This window comes from Tasmannia lanceolata, unplaced genomic scaffold (assembly GCF_043159265.1).
Source record: "Tasmannia lanceolata isolate RefF3 unplaced genomic scaffold, GAP_Taslan_0.1 ptg000018l, whole genome shotgun sequence".
Classification (NCBI taxonomy): domain Eukaryota; kingdom Viridiplantae; phylum Streptophyta; class Magnoliopsida; order Canellales; family Winteraceae; genus Tasmannia; species Tasmannia lanceolata.
In genome coordinates, this window is record NW_027518695.1 from 12,196,661 (window position 1) to 12,209,931 (window position 13,271).

At 39.4% G+C, this 13,271-nt stretch overlaps 1 protein-coding gene across 1 annotated transcript in view; it reads right to left on the reverse strand.

The window, feature by feature from the left end:
• The window catches only part of LOC143850059 (uncharacterized), a 56,932-nt gene that overhangs the window by 18,017 nt on the left and 25,644 nt on the right, over positions 1-13,271 (reverse strand). Inside the window, exon 12 of the mRNA XM_077359375.1 lies at positions 11,117-13,206. Coding sequence (XP_077215490.1) covers positions 11,117-13,206 — 2,090 coding nt within the window. The remainder of the gene's footprint in view (positions 1-11,116; positions 13,207-13,271) is intronic.

The following is a 13,271-nucleotide window of genomic DNA, read 5'->3' on the forward strand; positions in this document are numbered from 1 at the left end:
GTCCCACACTAGCGGGTCCCACACAAACGGGTACAAATTCTCCCTAGTTTAGATTTTTCTGAATAATCCTTTTCAACATTTAGCGGGAAAATGCGAAACACGACGGAAATGACCAAAAATATTTAGAAATGTAACAAACGGATGCGGGAAAGAAAGACATTGGAAAACCGACGGAAAACAAACCCTAATTTCTTTATCGATTAAGGTAGAGCAAAATGGGGTGTCTACAGATGCCCCTCTTTGGTAGAGATGACGTAGTCATCGAATACCAAAGTCAAAATGACAGAGCCATTTTGCGTAGCTTTAATCGACAAAAGACTCTACACAAAACGGAACTTAGACGCAAACATTTACTACCTAATGCAAGGCCCTAAATGAAATCCTAGAATTAGAACATAATAAGAAATCCTGATGCGGTGCCGTTTACAAACGAGCAACGAGAGAATGAGATACCACTTTCGAATGGATTCCGAACAGAAAGAACAAAGATCGTTCTCAAGCGGTTTTTTTTTTTTTTTTTTTTTTTTTTTTTTTTTTTTTAAAATGAGACATCTTTCACAAGCGGGCTCAAGGAGGATAAGAGACCATTCACAAATGGACTCAGACAATGAGGTACCATTCACAAACGGCCTCAAGGAGGATATGAGACCATTCACAAATGGACTCAGAAAATGAGGTACCGTTCACAAACGGGCTTAAGAAGAAGATGAGACCATTCACAAATGGACTCAGAAAATGAGGTACCGTTCACAAACGGGCTTAAGGAGAGGACGAGACCATTCACAAATGGACTCAGAAAATGAGGTACTGTTCACAAACGGGCTCAAGGAGAAGATGAGACCATTCACAAATGGACTCGAGAAACGAGGCACCGTTCACAAACGTGCTCAAGGAGAACATGAGACCATTCACAAATAGACTCAGAAAATGAGGTACTGTTCACAAACGGGCTTAAGGAGAAGACGAGACCATTCACAAATGGACTCGAGAAACGAGGCACCGTTCACAAACGGGCTCAAGGAGAATAAGAGACCATTCACAAATGGACTCAGAAAATGAGGTACCGTTCACAAACGGGCTCAAGGAGAAGACGAGACCATTCACAAATGGACTCGAGAAATGAGGCACCGTTCACAAACGGGCTCAAGGAGAATAAAAGACCATTCACAAATGGACTCAGAAAATGATGGAAAATGATGTACCGTTCACAAACGGGCTCAAGGAGAAGATGGGACCATTCACAAATGGACTCGAGAAACGAGGCACCGTTCACAAACGGGCTTAAGGAGAAGACGAGACCATTCACAAATGGACTCGAGAAATGAGGCACCGTTCACAAACGGGCTCAAGGAGAATAAGAGACCATTCACAAATGGACTCAGAAAATGAGGCACCGTTCACAAACGGGCTCAAGGAGAAGATGAGACCATTCACAAATGGACTCAGAGAATGAGACACCGTTCACAAACGGGTTCAAGGAGAAGACGAGACCATTCACAAATGGACTCGAGAAATGAGGCCCCGTTCACAAACGGGCTCGAAGAATTTAGATATTTTTTATGAACTTGAATTTGACGTAGGATTGGATTTTTTTTTTTTTAATTAAGGATTTGGATTTGATAAATTTTTTTATTTTTGGAAAATGAGGTACCGTCCGCAAACGGGCTCAAGGAGAAGATGAGACCATTCACAAATGGACTCGAGAAACGAGGCACCGTTCACAAACGGGTTCAAGGAGAATAAGAGACCATTCACAAATGGACTCAGAAAATGAGGTACCGTTCACAAACGGGCTCAAGGAGAAGACGAGACCATTTACAAATGGACTCGAGAAAAGAGGACCGTTCACAAACGGGCTCAAAGAAACAAGATAGCTTTGATTGATGAATTCAACAACGAAGAATTTAGAGTTTTTTTTTTTTATGAACTTGAATTTGACATGGGATTGGATTTGATGAATTTTTGATTTTTCAGAAATAAGGCACCGTCCACAACCGGGCTCAAGGAGGACATGAGACCATAAACAAATGGACTCAGAAAATGAGGCACCGTTCACAAACGGGCTTGAAGAGGATATGAGACAATTTACAAATGAACTTCAGAAAATGAGACACCGTTCACAAACGGGATGAAGGGGAACATGAGACCATTTACAAATGAACTTCAGAAATGAGGCGCCGTTCACAAACGGGCTCAAGGAGAACACGAGACCATTCACAAATGGACTCAGAAAATGAGGCACCGTTCACAAACGGGCTCAAGGAAACAAGATAGCTTTGATTGATGAATTCAACAATGAAGAATTTAGAGATTTTTCATGAACTTGAATTTGACATAGGATTGGATTTGATGAATTTTTGATTTTTTGAACTTAATGAAATCGGGGATGTTACAGATCATGCTTGACAAAGATATCGGAAACTAGGACTTTGACGAATGATGAAACGGCAAACCGTGACGAATGATGAAACGGCAAACCGAAGAACCATTACTAACAAGAATGGATTAGAAACACTTTTATTAAACTTCAACAATATTTTTCTCAAAGAGACTGCTGGTCTTGTCTTTGGGGATTTGGATAACTGAAACCTTGAACAAGACACTTAAAATTGGTAATCTAGAACAACGGCTCTCTTGGATATAATCATGGAAAAGTGGGACTTGCCTCTTGATAGGTGTTTAGATAAACATTTCTTGACCAGGATAGTATTTAACTAACTGGAAGGAAATTCTGAATTTTAACGGTTCATCTTTCTGAGAAATTGGCTCGACCATCATTGCATCTGAGGCTCTTCCAAGCTTAAGATGCCTTTTTGAGGTATGATCTTTTTACGGAAGCTGGGCTTTCTGATGTTTCTACTTCTGAACTCTTCTGAGTTGATCATCTTTGAAATGAAGCTGTTTGACTGGATTCTCAAGCTCTTTCAGGTACAATCGAAGGGAGCTGACGAAGCCGGGCCTCCTTCACCGAGACAGTTGCATCATTTTGGACATAGGAACGACGATTGGCTCTTTCTAAAGAGAAAACTTAGATGAAAGGCACTACTCAAAGGATTGAGCAGCTCTGAAGGAGTGAACTTAGAATGACAAAGAATGACTAACGACACTGACAGACACAGTAATGCTTCTGACTTAGTTAACGTTTTATTTGGTAAGTCTATCCTTTCGAAGAATGCTTTTTCTTTTTCTTTTTTTTCTTTTTTTTTTTGAAATCGTAAACACTGGACTTCTTCCTTGAAATAGTAATGCCTCAAGAATTTAATTATGACCCCTAAGATTGCTTAGCTTCAATGCCCCCAGTTTTGAGGATATCACTTGCATTTGCTTGAACTTCAGTTGATCTTCAGTCTTGATACCGGCTGTAGCCTTCTTATATCGATTCTCTTACCGTGACCAAGTCACCTCTTCAGGGTTTTTGACTTGGCGGACCGCGCTAGCCTTAACTTTTGCCTGAACCACCTTTCTAGGTTTTCGATCCAGCAGGCTATCCCCTTAGCTTTTGCCTAAGTCGCCCTTTCGGGTTTTCAACTTAGCAGGGGAATGATCTTAAATTTTGCCTAAACCGCCCTTTCAGGTTTTCAGTCTAGCAGATCTTCAAACTCCATTTTTTTTTTATTCATCATCGTTTTTTTTTTTTTTTTTTCTTTTTGTGTTTCGGGACCTAGATCATTAGTTCTGAACACCGGAAGGACTTTATAGGTAGGATAGGGTTTTTCAAAGAATGGCTTAAGGCTCGACAAAGATTTCGACCGAACCTATGAATAGGTTGCCTACATATCCCAAGATAGGAATCAGGTCGTGTGTAGTTCAGGGCGAATGCCCCTAGTTTGAAGATAAATTGCTTGAAGGTTAATTGATTTTTTCCTTTTTTTCTTTCTTTCTGGAATGATTGACCTCTCTTCTTTTGGAACTGGTCCCTCTATTTTTTTAGAACGATTACATTTCTTTTCCTTTTTTCTTTTTTTTTGAATCGACCGAACTCGGTTTAACCGAGCTGCCTACGTACCCTAGTGTAGGGATCAGGTCTCGCGTAGTTCGGGGCGAATGCCCCTAGTTTGATGGGTTTTCAAGAAAATTTCATTTAGGCTCGAAGGGTTTGCAAACCAGTATTCTTTTGACGTTGGGTTCTGATTTTGGGATTTATTCGGCCAAAGGAGGCCTTCCGATGTTCAGATTGGGAATCGATCTAGGTTACTAGAGTCCCTCTGGTACTGATTATTATTATTTTTTTATTTTTTTTTCACGGAGCTTGACGGCATTTCCAGGTAAGATAATGGATCTTCTTCTTTCAAGATTCTAATGCGTGCTTTAGACTTTCATAGAGCGAAACTTGTTCTTTGACATCCTCCATCTATGGATTCGTACTCTTGATATCTGATGATCACTTTTCAATGCTTGCTCTTGAACTTCTTATCTTGAATTTGTTGGCTTTATGTTATGAATTTGAGAACCAAGGTCATTGATTGGAAATATGAAAGTTGTTTCCACTCTATGCCCCTTGTACAGCATATATCTTCTCACTTTCTTCATTTTCTTTGAGCTTTCCATCCATGTCTTTCTCTTGGCATTAATGGTAACGCTTACCGGACCATCTTTTTATCCTCAAAATGGGTTTACCAATTCTTCACACTCTTCAGAGGGTAATGTATTTTCAATCGGCATTTACTGGATCAAGGTTTCAGTGCCAGTGTTTACCACTTTAATTTCATCTTTGAAAGGCTGAGATTGGCGCTCCTCCTCTTGTTCAAGTAATCGTTGTGACTCAAGTGGAGTTTCATCAATTTTGTCCTCATTTGAGGAGGGAGTCTTATTTTAAGATCAGAAGCACACTTAAGAAATAGACACAAGTGAACTATTGGAACTGAAATTTTATTTAAAGAAAAAAAATACTACATCTCACAACCTATCCTGAACATGTTCAGGATTCACAACTCTAAAAGAAAAGCAAAAGATAACTTGCCTGGACTAGGCATTAACCTTGAACTGTAGAACCGGACTCAACAATTGTACTGACCATGATGGCTGACTCAAAATAAAATAATAAACGACTAAAACTTTAACTGCAGCAACTGTCTAGCTTCGGAGGCTCGGCGAAAGCTGGCTCATAAATGGTACTTTCAACTTCTGATTCTTTTCATTGCAACCGGACCTGTGCCCCTTTGAACCTTCAGTTATTTAAGCATTGCGAACGGCTGGCGGCAGTACTGCATGATTTGATAATGGGTTATTGGTAGCAACGGGACTTGGCTCAAACACAAGGCTTTTATTGTCGAGCAACCTCTGGATTCTGAATTTTAGGGCAATGCAATTATCAGTGAGATGGCCAGAATTTCTATGGTATTCGCAGTGTTGATCTGTTCGCCAATTTGCTGGTAAAGGATTAGGAAGAGCCCTAATGTCGGGCAGGATTATGCGACCTGAGGCTAGACACTCCTTGAGTATCACAGATGGTGGAAGAGGGAGAGGGGTAAATTCTGTCTGGGCCTGTGACCGAGGTGCGACAGCAGGTTGGGTATAATCCATCACCATGGGGTTCTGAGGTTTTGAAGGCTGAGGCTTGGAGCGGGAAAGGTTATTAATTTCAGCTGATGGAGGCTTCCTGAGTTCTTTGGTATTCGGGTTACTTCGGTTGAACACACCTTGAGCCATAGCCTCCTCTATTTGGGTGCCTGCCACGATAAAGTGTTTGAAGTCCGGATAATACTGCAACGACATGTGATACTGGAGCTGGGGGGAAATATTTTTCATGATTATTTGGACCTGCTCTTCCTCAGAAGGGCGCTCCATCATCTGAGCTGCTATTCTCCTCCATCTTTTCACAAAGGTCAGAAAGGATTCCCTCAAGTCTTGCTTTGTCCTTTCCAAATCCTTTCTGGTGATTTCTGTCCCGTCATCATATTTGAATTGCCTGATGAACTGCTCGCCGATATCCTTCCATGTCCTGTAACGAGTCTTGTCCAAGACCATGAACCACCTCCTGGCAACCTTGGTTAGGGAAACCGGGAACAATTGAGCCATTTGCTCAGAAGATAAGCCTTGAGGCTGACACATGATGGTGAACATTTGCAAATGTGTGATTGGACAACCCACACCATCATATTTATCAAAGTCCGGCATTTGAAAATTGGCTGGGAGACGGATTTCTGGGAACAGTGTGAGGTCACTTGGATTGAAACCACCCTGGTCCTGAAACTGAATGTCCTGAACCTTCCTGGTAAGACTTTCTAATTTCTCCATAACTACTTTATCAACCATGGACTGAGAAGGCCTGCTGCGATCTTCGCTGTACTGCTCTTTTTCAAAATCTTCTTCAGTTTTGTCAGGGATAGGAATGAACACTGGCTGGGCAGGTGCGGCTGAAGTAACTGTATGGTGCATGGACCCTTTATCTTTGGACAACGATGGCCCCAACTTTTCAGAAAGCTGGGCCTTGATAACTTGGTTCTCTTCTTTGAGTTCTTGAAGCTGCCGGAGAATCAAGGTGAGAGTATCGGTAATAGCAGCGGGTGGAAGACTACTGTTCTGGTTTTCTGCCATTGGGGAGGATGAGGATGGGAAAGAAGGAGATGCTGGGGTCCTCAGAGAAGGTGGCGGGGAGACAGATTTCCTCTGCAATCGAGAAGAGATCCGAACCCAAGGAATAGTAGGGTTAGCTATGGTGTTTAGTGCCCTGTCATGGAAATAATGAACACGAGGTATATGAGCTTGACATTCATGGAGTGTTTCTTCTCAATGACTGAAAAATATTACACATTTAAGCAAGTAATTGGGACAATAGAATGAATCCAAATGATGAGGGGAATGCCCTTAGTTCAAGGATTATGAGAGTAAACTCTGAAGGATTTAGCAGAAATATTCTTGAAAAAGGTAGCCCCTTAGAGGAGGAAGAGATCAAGGGTACATGCAAGATTGGATCATCAAGATTGCACGATCAAATGATTGAGACACAATTTCCGCCAATGAAGACACAATCGAATCCCACAAGAGACGAATGATAGACACATGATCAAAATGTGAGATTGCATAGGATTACTTTCAACGGGTAGATCAAGAATAACTAATCCTATGAGATCTTTGGAAATGATGGGATTTATATCCTAACCCCAAAGGAAAAGTTTTTAGTCTTCGCACATTTTAACAGTGTTACCTGAAGGCATCAACCCTAATCCTAATCTAGCGGAGTGGAGAGAGGATCTCGACTCATGACTTTGTTTGTGTACCTAGGACCGATCGTAGCCATTGGAAGATGGACTACGGCCTAATCTAGACACAAATGGGTAAGATATCCTAAACTAGGCTTACACATGTGGTGCACATGTGTTCGTATACTGCATGCATGTATGGGTTAATCTAGGGGTAAGGCCAAGAGTCCCCTTAGCGCGAATCCATGTTCGATATACTGTACCAGTGTCCGGCGTATCAGTACGTGAACAAGAGATCCGTTTACGCACCATAAAGGTACTAGGCTAAGGGTGGAATGCTTCTCTAGCACAGAGGCACCAGGTGATGAAATCCCAGTCAACCATGCTAGATAACACTCCGGGTTCCTAAAATAGGACGTGTGTGCATGTGAAATGCAAGGGTTTAGATGCAAGTGATGTAAGTGTGTGCAATAAGTTCGCGCAATCTATGATGCCTTCAGGTTTTGTTAAATTAAGTTCGAGTAAAATGTGATGAGAAAATAAAACGAGACAAACTAATCTAACAAGTATAGAGTTTTTATGAGCCAGTTTAAATTAAATTCAAATGAATTATCTTTTGAAATTTTAATGAAGTTAGGTGGTCCCCAGCAGAGTCGCCAGACTGTGGGACCCTGATCCCGCGAGAGGGGCGTGGGGCGCGAGCCGCCGCGCGCTCTCTCTTGGTTTCTCGTTCCCACGCGATTGGCGTGTGCATTTTATTTGTTGATTTGAATTCGTCTTTCCTGTGAACTTGGGATCACTAAGGCAATCCGAATTCCACACGAAAGAGATTGACAGAGTCGCCACCTAGATGTGGGATCTAGGACCCATAATTAACCAGAAATCTAGACTCGCTACCTGGTTACGAGAATGGAAGGTATGGGGAGTTATCCACCACATGCACCATTCTTGCCCGATAATCGGTCTTCGATTCCAAAAGCTAACTCTTTTAAATTTATTTTAAATGGCTCATTCAACTCTATGTTATTGTGCGAACTAAGTGACATGCATCCTATGATCTAATTTCAATGTGAATCCTAAATGTGTATCTTGATTTCTTAATTTGTCTGGATTCAATCTAGGTGAAAGTTCTCCTAAAATTCTAATTTCATGAAAAATCCTAAGTGATTTGATTAAGCATTTACAAGAAAATTAATATACAAAACACCACAATTTGTTGTGGTGCCGACTCGCGGGTGGTATGCCGTCAGACATCCAAGCTGCCTACGTACCCAAGCCTCACTGGGATCAGAGTCGACGTAGTTCGGTGCACCTAAGCCAAGCTACTTATGCCTAACTCAACTAGGACACCGACCTAGACAGAATTGACTGTTTCAACAGTTTTGAGAGAAGTTATTTAATTCAAGTTGAGGATTTTATTATCTTAGGATTTCATCTGAGATGCTATATGATTCTTATCTAAATGCAAATTGTTCCTTAGACTAATGCAGGTTTGCCTACATCCTAGGTTACTAGGCTCGTCTTAAGGAAAGATTGGGTGACTAGTGTGACTAGACCTATGGCACGGTTGTTATACATAACAAACGTCCGTGATGAGGCTGGACTCCTAACTCTAGGACTCCCTAAAACTTAGGACACGACACAACACTAGTGTTCCTAAATTGGGCTCTAATGGTTCTTAGATTGGAAACCATAATCCAATGGTTCCGGAAGACTCGAGACAAATCAATTCAAATTCTTGAAGTTAATTAATTTCAGATTTCATGGATTTTCGATTTATGGACACTTGAGGATTACCAATGGTTCTAGGGTTCACCAATTTCGGCCCAGAATAGCATCCAAGGAAGGGAATCGTGCGTTCTTTCCTTGCGCAATTTAATATTTAGGTTATAACATCTTATTGCCTGGCATATCTCAGGATTTCCGTGGACAGTAACCTCGGAGCCAACAACATGCTATAGCTTAAGTATTCAAATTGTCAAAGATCGGTTGCAATTGGGATACGATTATGGATGCACTGACCATTTTTCCAGGGAATTCTAATGATCCTAAGATTTCTGTTTCAATGGATTAAGGAGTTAATGTGTGACAGAGATTTAAGGTTCTTTAGAAATATTCAGATGATTTTCAATTAATTTCGGATTTTCAATGAATTTTATCAATTTTAAACATATGAGTGATTTTACAAGTGAAATTGTAGCAAACGAATTCGAAATGAGTTGAAATTTCTACAGCAGCAAGATATGATGAAATGTAGCTTACGGAAAGAGTTTTACAGATTTTTACATTAAGCTCATATTTAATTTCGATTTAACAATTGATTGACCAGATTGCACAAATAACACAGAAACCACTAGAAATATGAATCTAAATTCAATGAAATTTCTACATTAATAAGATATAAGTAAAAATAACATACTGAGAAATTTTCATGAATTTTGGAAACCATTTACTATCAGTTTCAGATTTTTTAATTTTCAGACCAGATTATGAATTAACCCTACATCCCATATGAAAACAGATCCAAATCACTTGAAACTTTTACAGTAACTAGAAATGTGAGATTGAAGACTACTGTAAAAATTTTAAGAATTTTAGTTGTGATCTGATGTCAGTAACAATTCCTCCAAAAGCTGGTAAATTTCAAAGAAAGCATAAAATAATATACCAAACAAATTCTCAAAATTCTCAAAATTTCATGGTAGAATGTACTGGTATCATATTAGTTTCCCACGAAATTTCATTAATTTTGGAATTCATTTAGTATATATTTTATTTTCGAAACACTCATGGAGATCATGATTTTGAGCATACATATTTAATTTTCAACTAAATCCAATTAAATACTAAAAATCATGCAAATATACCAAATAATTCTAGAAAAATCTAAAAATTAAGTACCTACCTGTGATCGAAATCCTCGCCGAATCCGAGAGCCGAAAAATTCGAAAATCGCACCGCCGCTTGATCCGCTTCCGCTTTCTTTCTCTTTTTCTTTGTTTTATTTTCTTTTATATTTTTTTTTATATGGAACAAGGGAGAGAGATGGGGAGAAACAAATAAGGAGAGAAAGTAGATAATGATAGTGTGAGAGTGAGAGAGTGAGAGATATTGAGGGAGAGAAAGAGAAAACTATCCAAAAACAATGTGTTGTTTTTTTTTTTTTTTTTCTCCTCTCATCACCTCTCTTTATATAGTGAAAAACTTAGTGGAGAGGTGGAAATAAACAATGAGAATGGTGGGTGTGGTGGAGAATAATGGAAATAAACAATGAGAATGGTGGGTGTGGTGGAGAATAATGGAATATATAATGGTAATGGTGGGAATTGTGGTGGGGAATAATGGAATATATAATGTGAATGGTGGGTGTGGTGGAGAATAATGGAAATAAACAATGGTAATTGTGGGAATGGTGGTGGGAATAATGGAATATATAATGGTAATGGTGAGAATGGTGGTGGGAATAATGGAATATATAATGGTAATGGTGGGAATGGTGGTGGGGATAATGGAATATATAATGGTAATGGAGATAATGGTGTTATTTTAAAGGGAAAAATGAAGTTAGTGGAAATGGTAGAGAAAGTTAAGTCATGCTAATGGTGAGTCCCACATCAGCGGGTTCCGCACAAGCGGGTCCCACATCAGCGGGCCCTACACAAGCGGGTCCCACATCAGCGGGTCCCACACAAACGGGTCCCACATCAGCGGGTCCCACACAAACGGGTCCCACACTAGCAGGTCCCACACTAGCGGGTCCCACACAAACGGGTACAAATTCTCCCTAGTTTAGATTTTTCTGAATAATCCTTTTCAACATTTAGCGGGAAAATGCGAAACACGACGGAAATGACCAAAAATATTTAGAAATGTAACAAACGGATGCGGGAAAGAAAGACATTGGAAAACCGACGGAAAACAAACCCTAATTTCTTTATCGATTAAGGTAGAGCAAAATGGGGTGTCTACACTATGGTCCCATTTACATTGATCTTCTTCTTGAAGATCCATTTACATCCTATAGGTTTAGACCCAGGTGGTAGATCAATCAAAATCCAAGTTTTATTACCCATGATAGAATCCATTTCGTCATTAATTGCTTCTTTCCAAAAAGCAACATCTTGTGACTTTATGGCTTCTCCATAGGTTTGAGGGTCACTTTCTATGCTTAAGTTTAACAAGACAGAACCTTGGAGTTTTTCCCTTGTCCCTTCTACCAGGTAGGTTACAAAGTCAGGGCCAAAACTCCTATCCCTTCTATCTCTTGAACTTCTTCTTATTTTACTAGGTTGTACACTAGGTTCACCAACTTCTGTTTGCGATTCTAAAGGATGATCTACAGAAGTTGTAGGTTCAATTTCTTTAGGAATTGCAGTGAACCTATTTTCATAGAAAAAGGCATCTCTAGATTCAATTATGGTATTGACATCTATGAAATCATTAGGTTCTATAACTAAGAACCTATAGGCCTTACTGTGACTAGCATATCCCAAAAAGATACACTCAATACCCCTTTCACCTAATTTTCTTAACTTAGGTTTAGGGACTTTAACTATAGATCTACAACCCCAAACTTTAAGGTAACTTAAGTTTGGTTTCCTTTTCTTCCACAATTCATAAGGGGTTATATCAGATTTCTTACTTGGTACCCTATTCAAAATGTGACAAGCTGTAAGTAAGGCTTCACCCCAAAAACTTTTATTTAAACCAGAATTAACAAGCATAGCATTAATCATTTCAGTAAGTGTCCTATTCTTCCTTTCTGCTACACCATTTTGTTGTGGTGTATAAGGGGCAGAAGATTCATGGACTATGCCTACTGATTCACAGAAATGAGGAAAGTGATATTCACCACCTCTATCTGATCTGAGACATTTAATGCTTGTTATACATTGGTTTTCTACTTCAGTTTTATAAATCTTAAATTTTTCTAAAACCTCATCTTTATGACTAAGTAGATAAACATAACAGTACCTAGAATAATCATCAATAAATGTAACAAAGTACTTTTTACCTCCCTTTGTGGGAACACTATGTATGTCACATACATCACTATGAATTAAATCTAACAAGTTAGAAGTTCTATCTACTTTAGGAAATGACTTAGTGATTATCTTGGTTTGCATGCATGTTTTACATCTATCTACTAAGTCATTTTCATATTTAGGAATTAAGGTTAACTTAACCATATCATTCATTTTCCTAGTATTTACATGTCCTAAACGATTATGCCATAAAGATAAAGAAGAATCCAAAACATAAGCAAAGACATTCACTTTATTGATATTAAGTTTGAACATCCCTTCATACATATATCCCTTCCCAACAAAGGTACCCCCCTTAGAAAGAATGAACTTGTCAGATTCAAATACAAGTTTGAAGCCATTCTTGTTGAGAATGCTTCCAGACACTAAGTTCTTTCTAACTTCTGGTACATGGTAGACACCGGTTAGAGTGAGTCGCTTGCCGGATGTGAACTCAAGTTCCACCTTGCCCTTCCCTTTGACTTCTGCTGTCGACGGATTTCCCATGTATAACACGCTTCCATCTTCAACTGTTTCATAAGTTGAAAACAGGTTCCTGTCTTTACAGACATGCATCGTCGCACCAGAGTCAATCCACCAATCATTGCCATCTTCAAGCATATTTGCCTCTGAAATCATGGCGACAAACTTTTCTTTGTCTGTTGGTGCACCCGACTTCTTATCCTTAAGAAGTCGGCACTCACTCTTGTAATGGCCTGGTTTGCCACAGTTGAAACAAGCACCCTTTCTTTTCTTATTCTTATTAGTATTCTTTTCAGGGTGTTTGTTTCTCTTCCAATTGCCTTTTCTTTGTTGGTTCGAATTCTTGACATTTTCCACCAAATGGATCTTAGAGGATACAGTTTCATTTTCTTTCTTGTCTCTGATTCTTGACTCTTCCTCAATCCTGAGGCATTGAGCCAAGTCTTCAATAGACATTTCCTCTTTCTTGTGTTTCAGACTTTTTCTAAAGTCTTTCCAATTTGGTGGAAGTTTGTCAATAATTGACGGGACAATGAAGGAATCATCAAGAAGGATGCCTTGCAAATGAATTTGATTAATTACATGTTGTATTTCATGTAATTGATCAATAACAGACTTATCA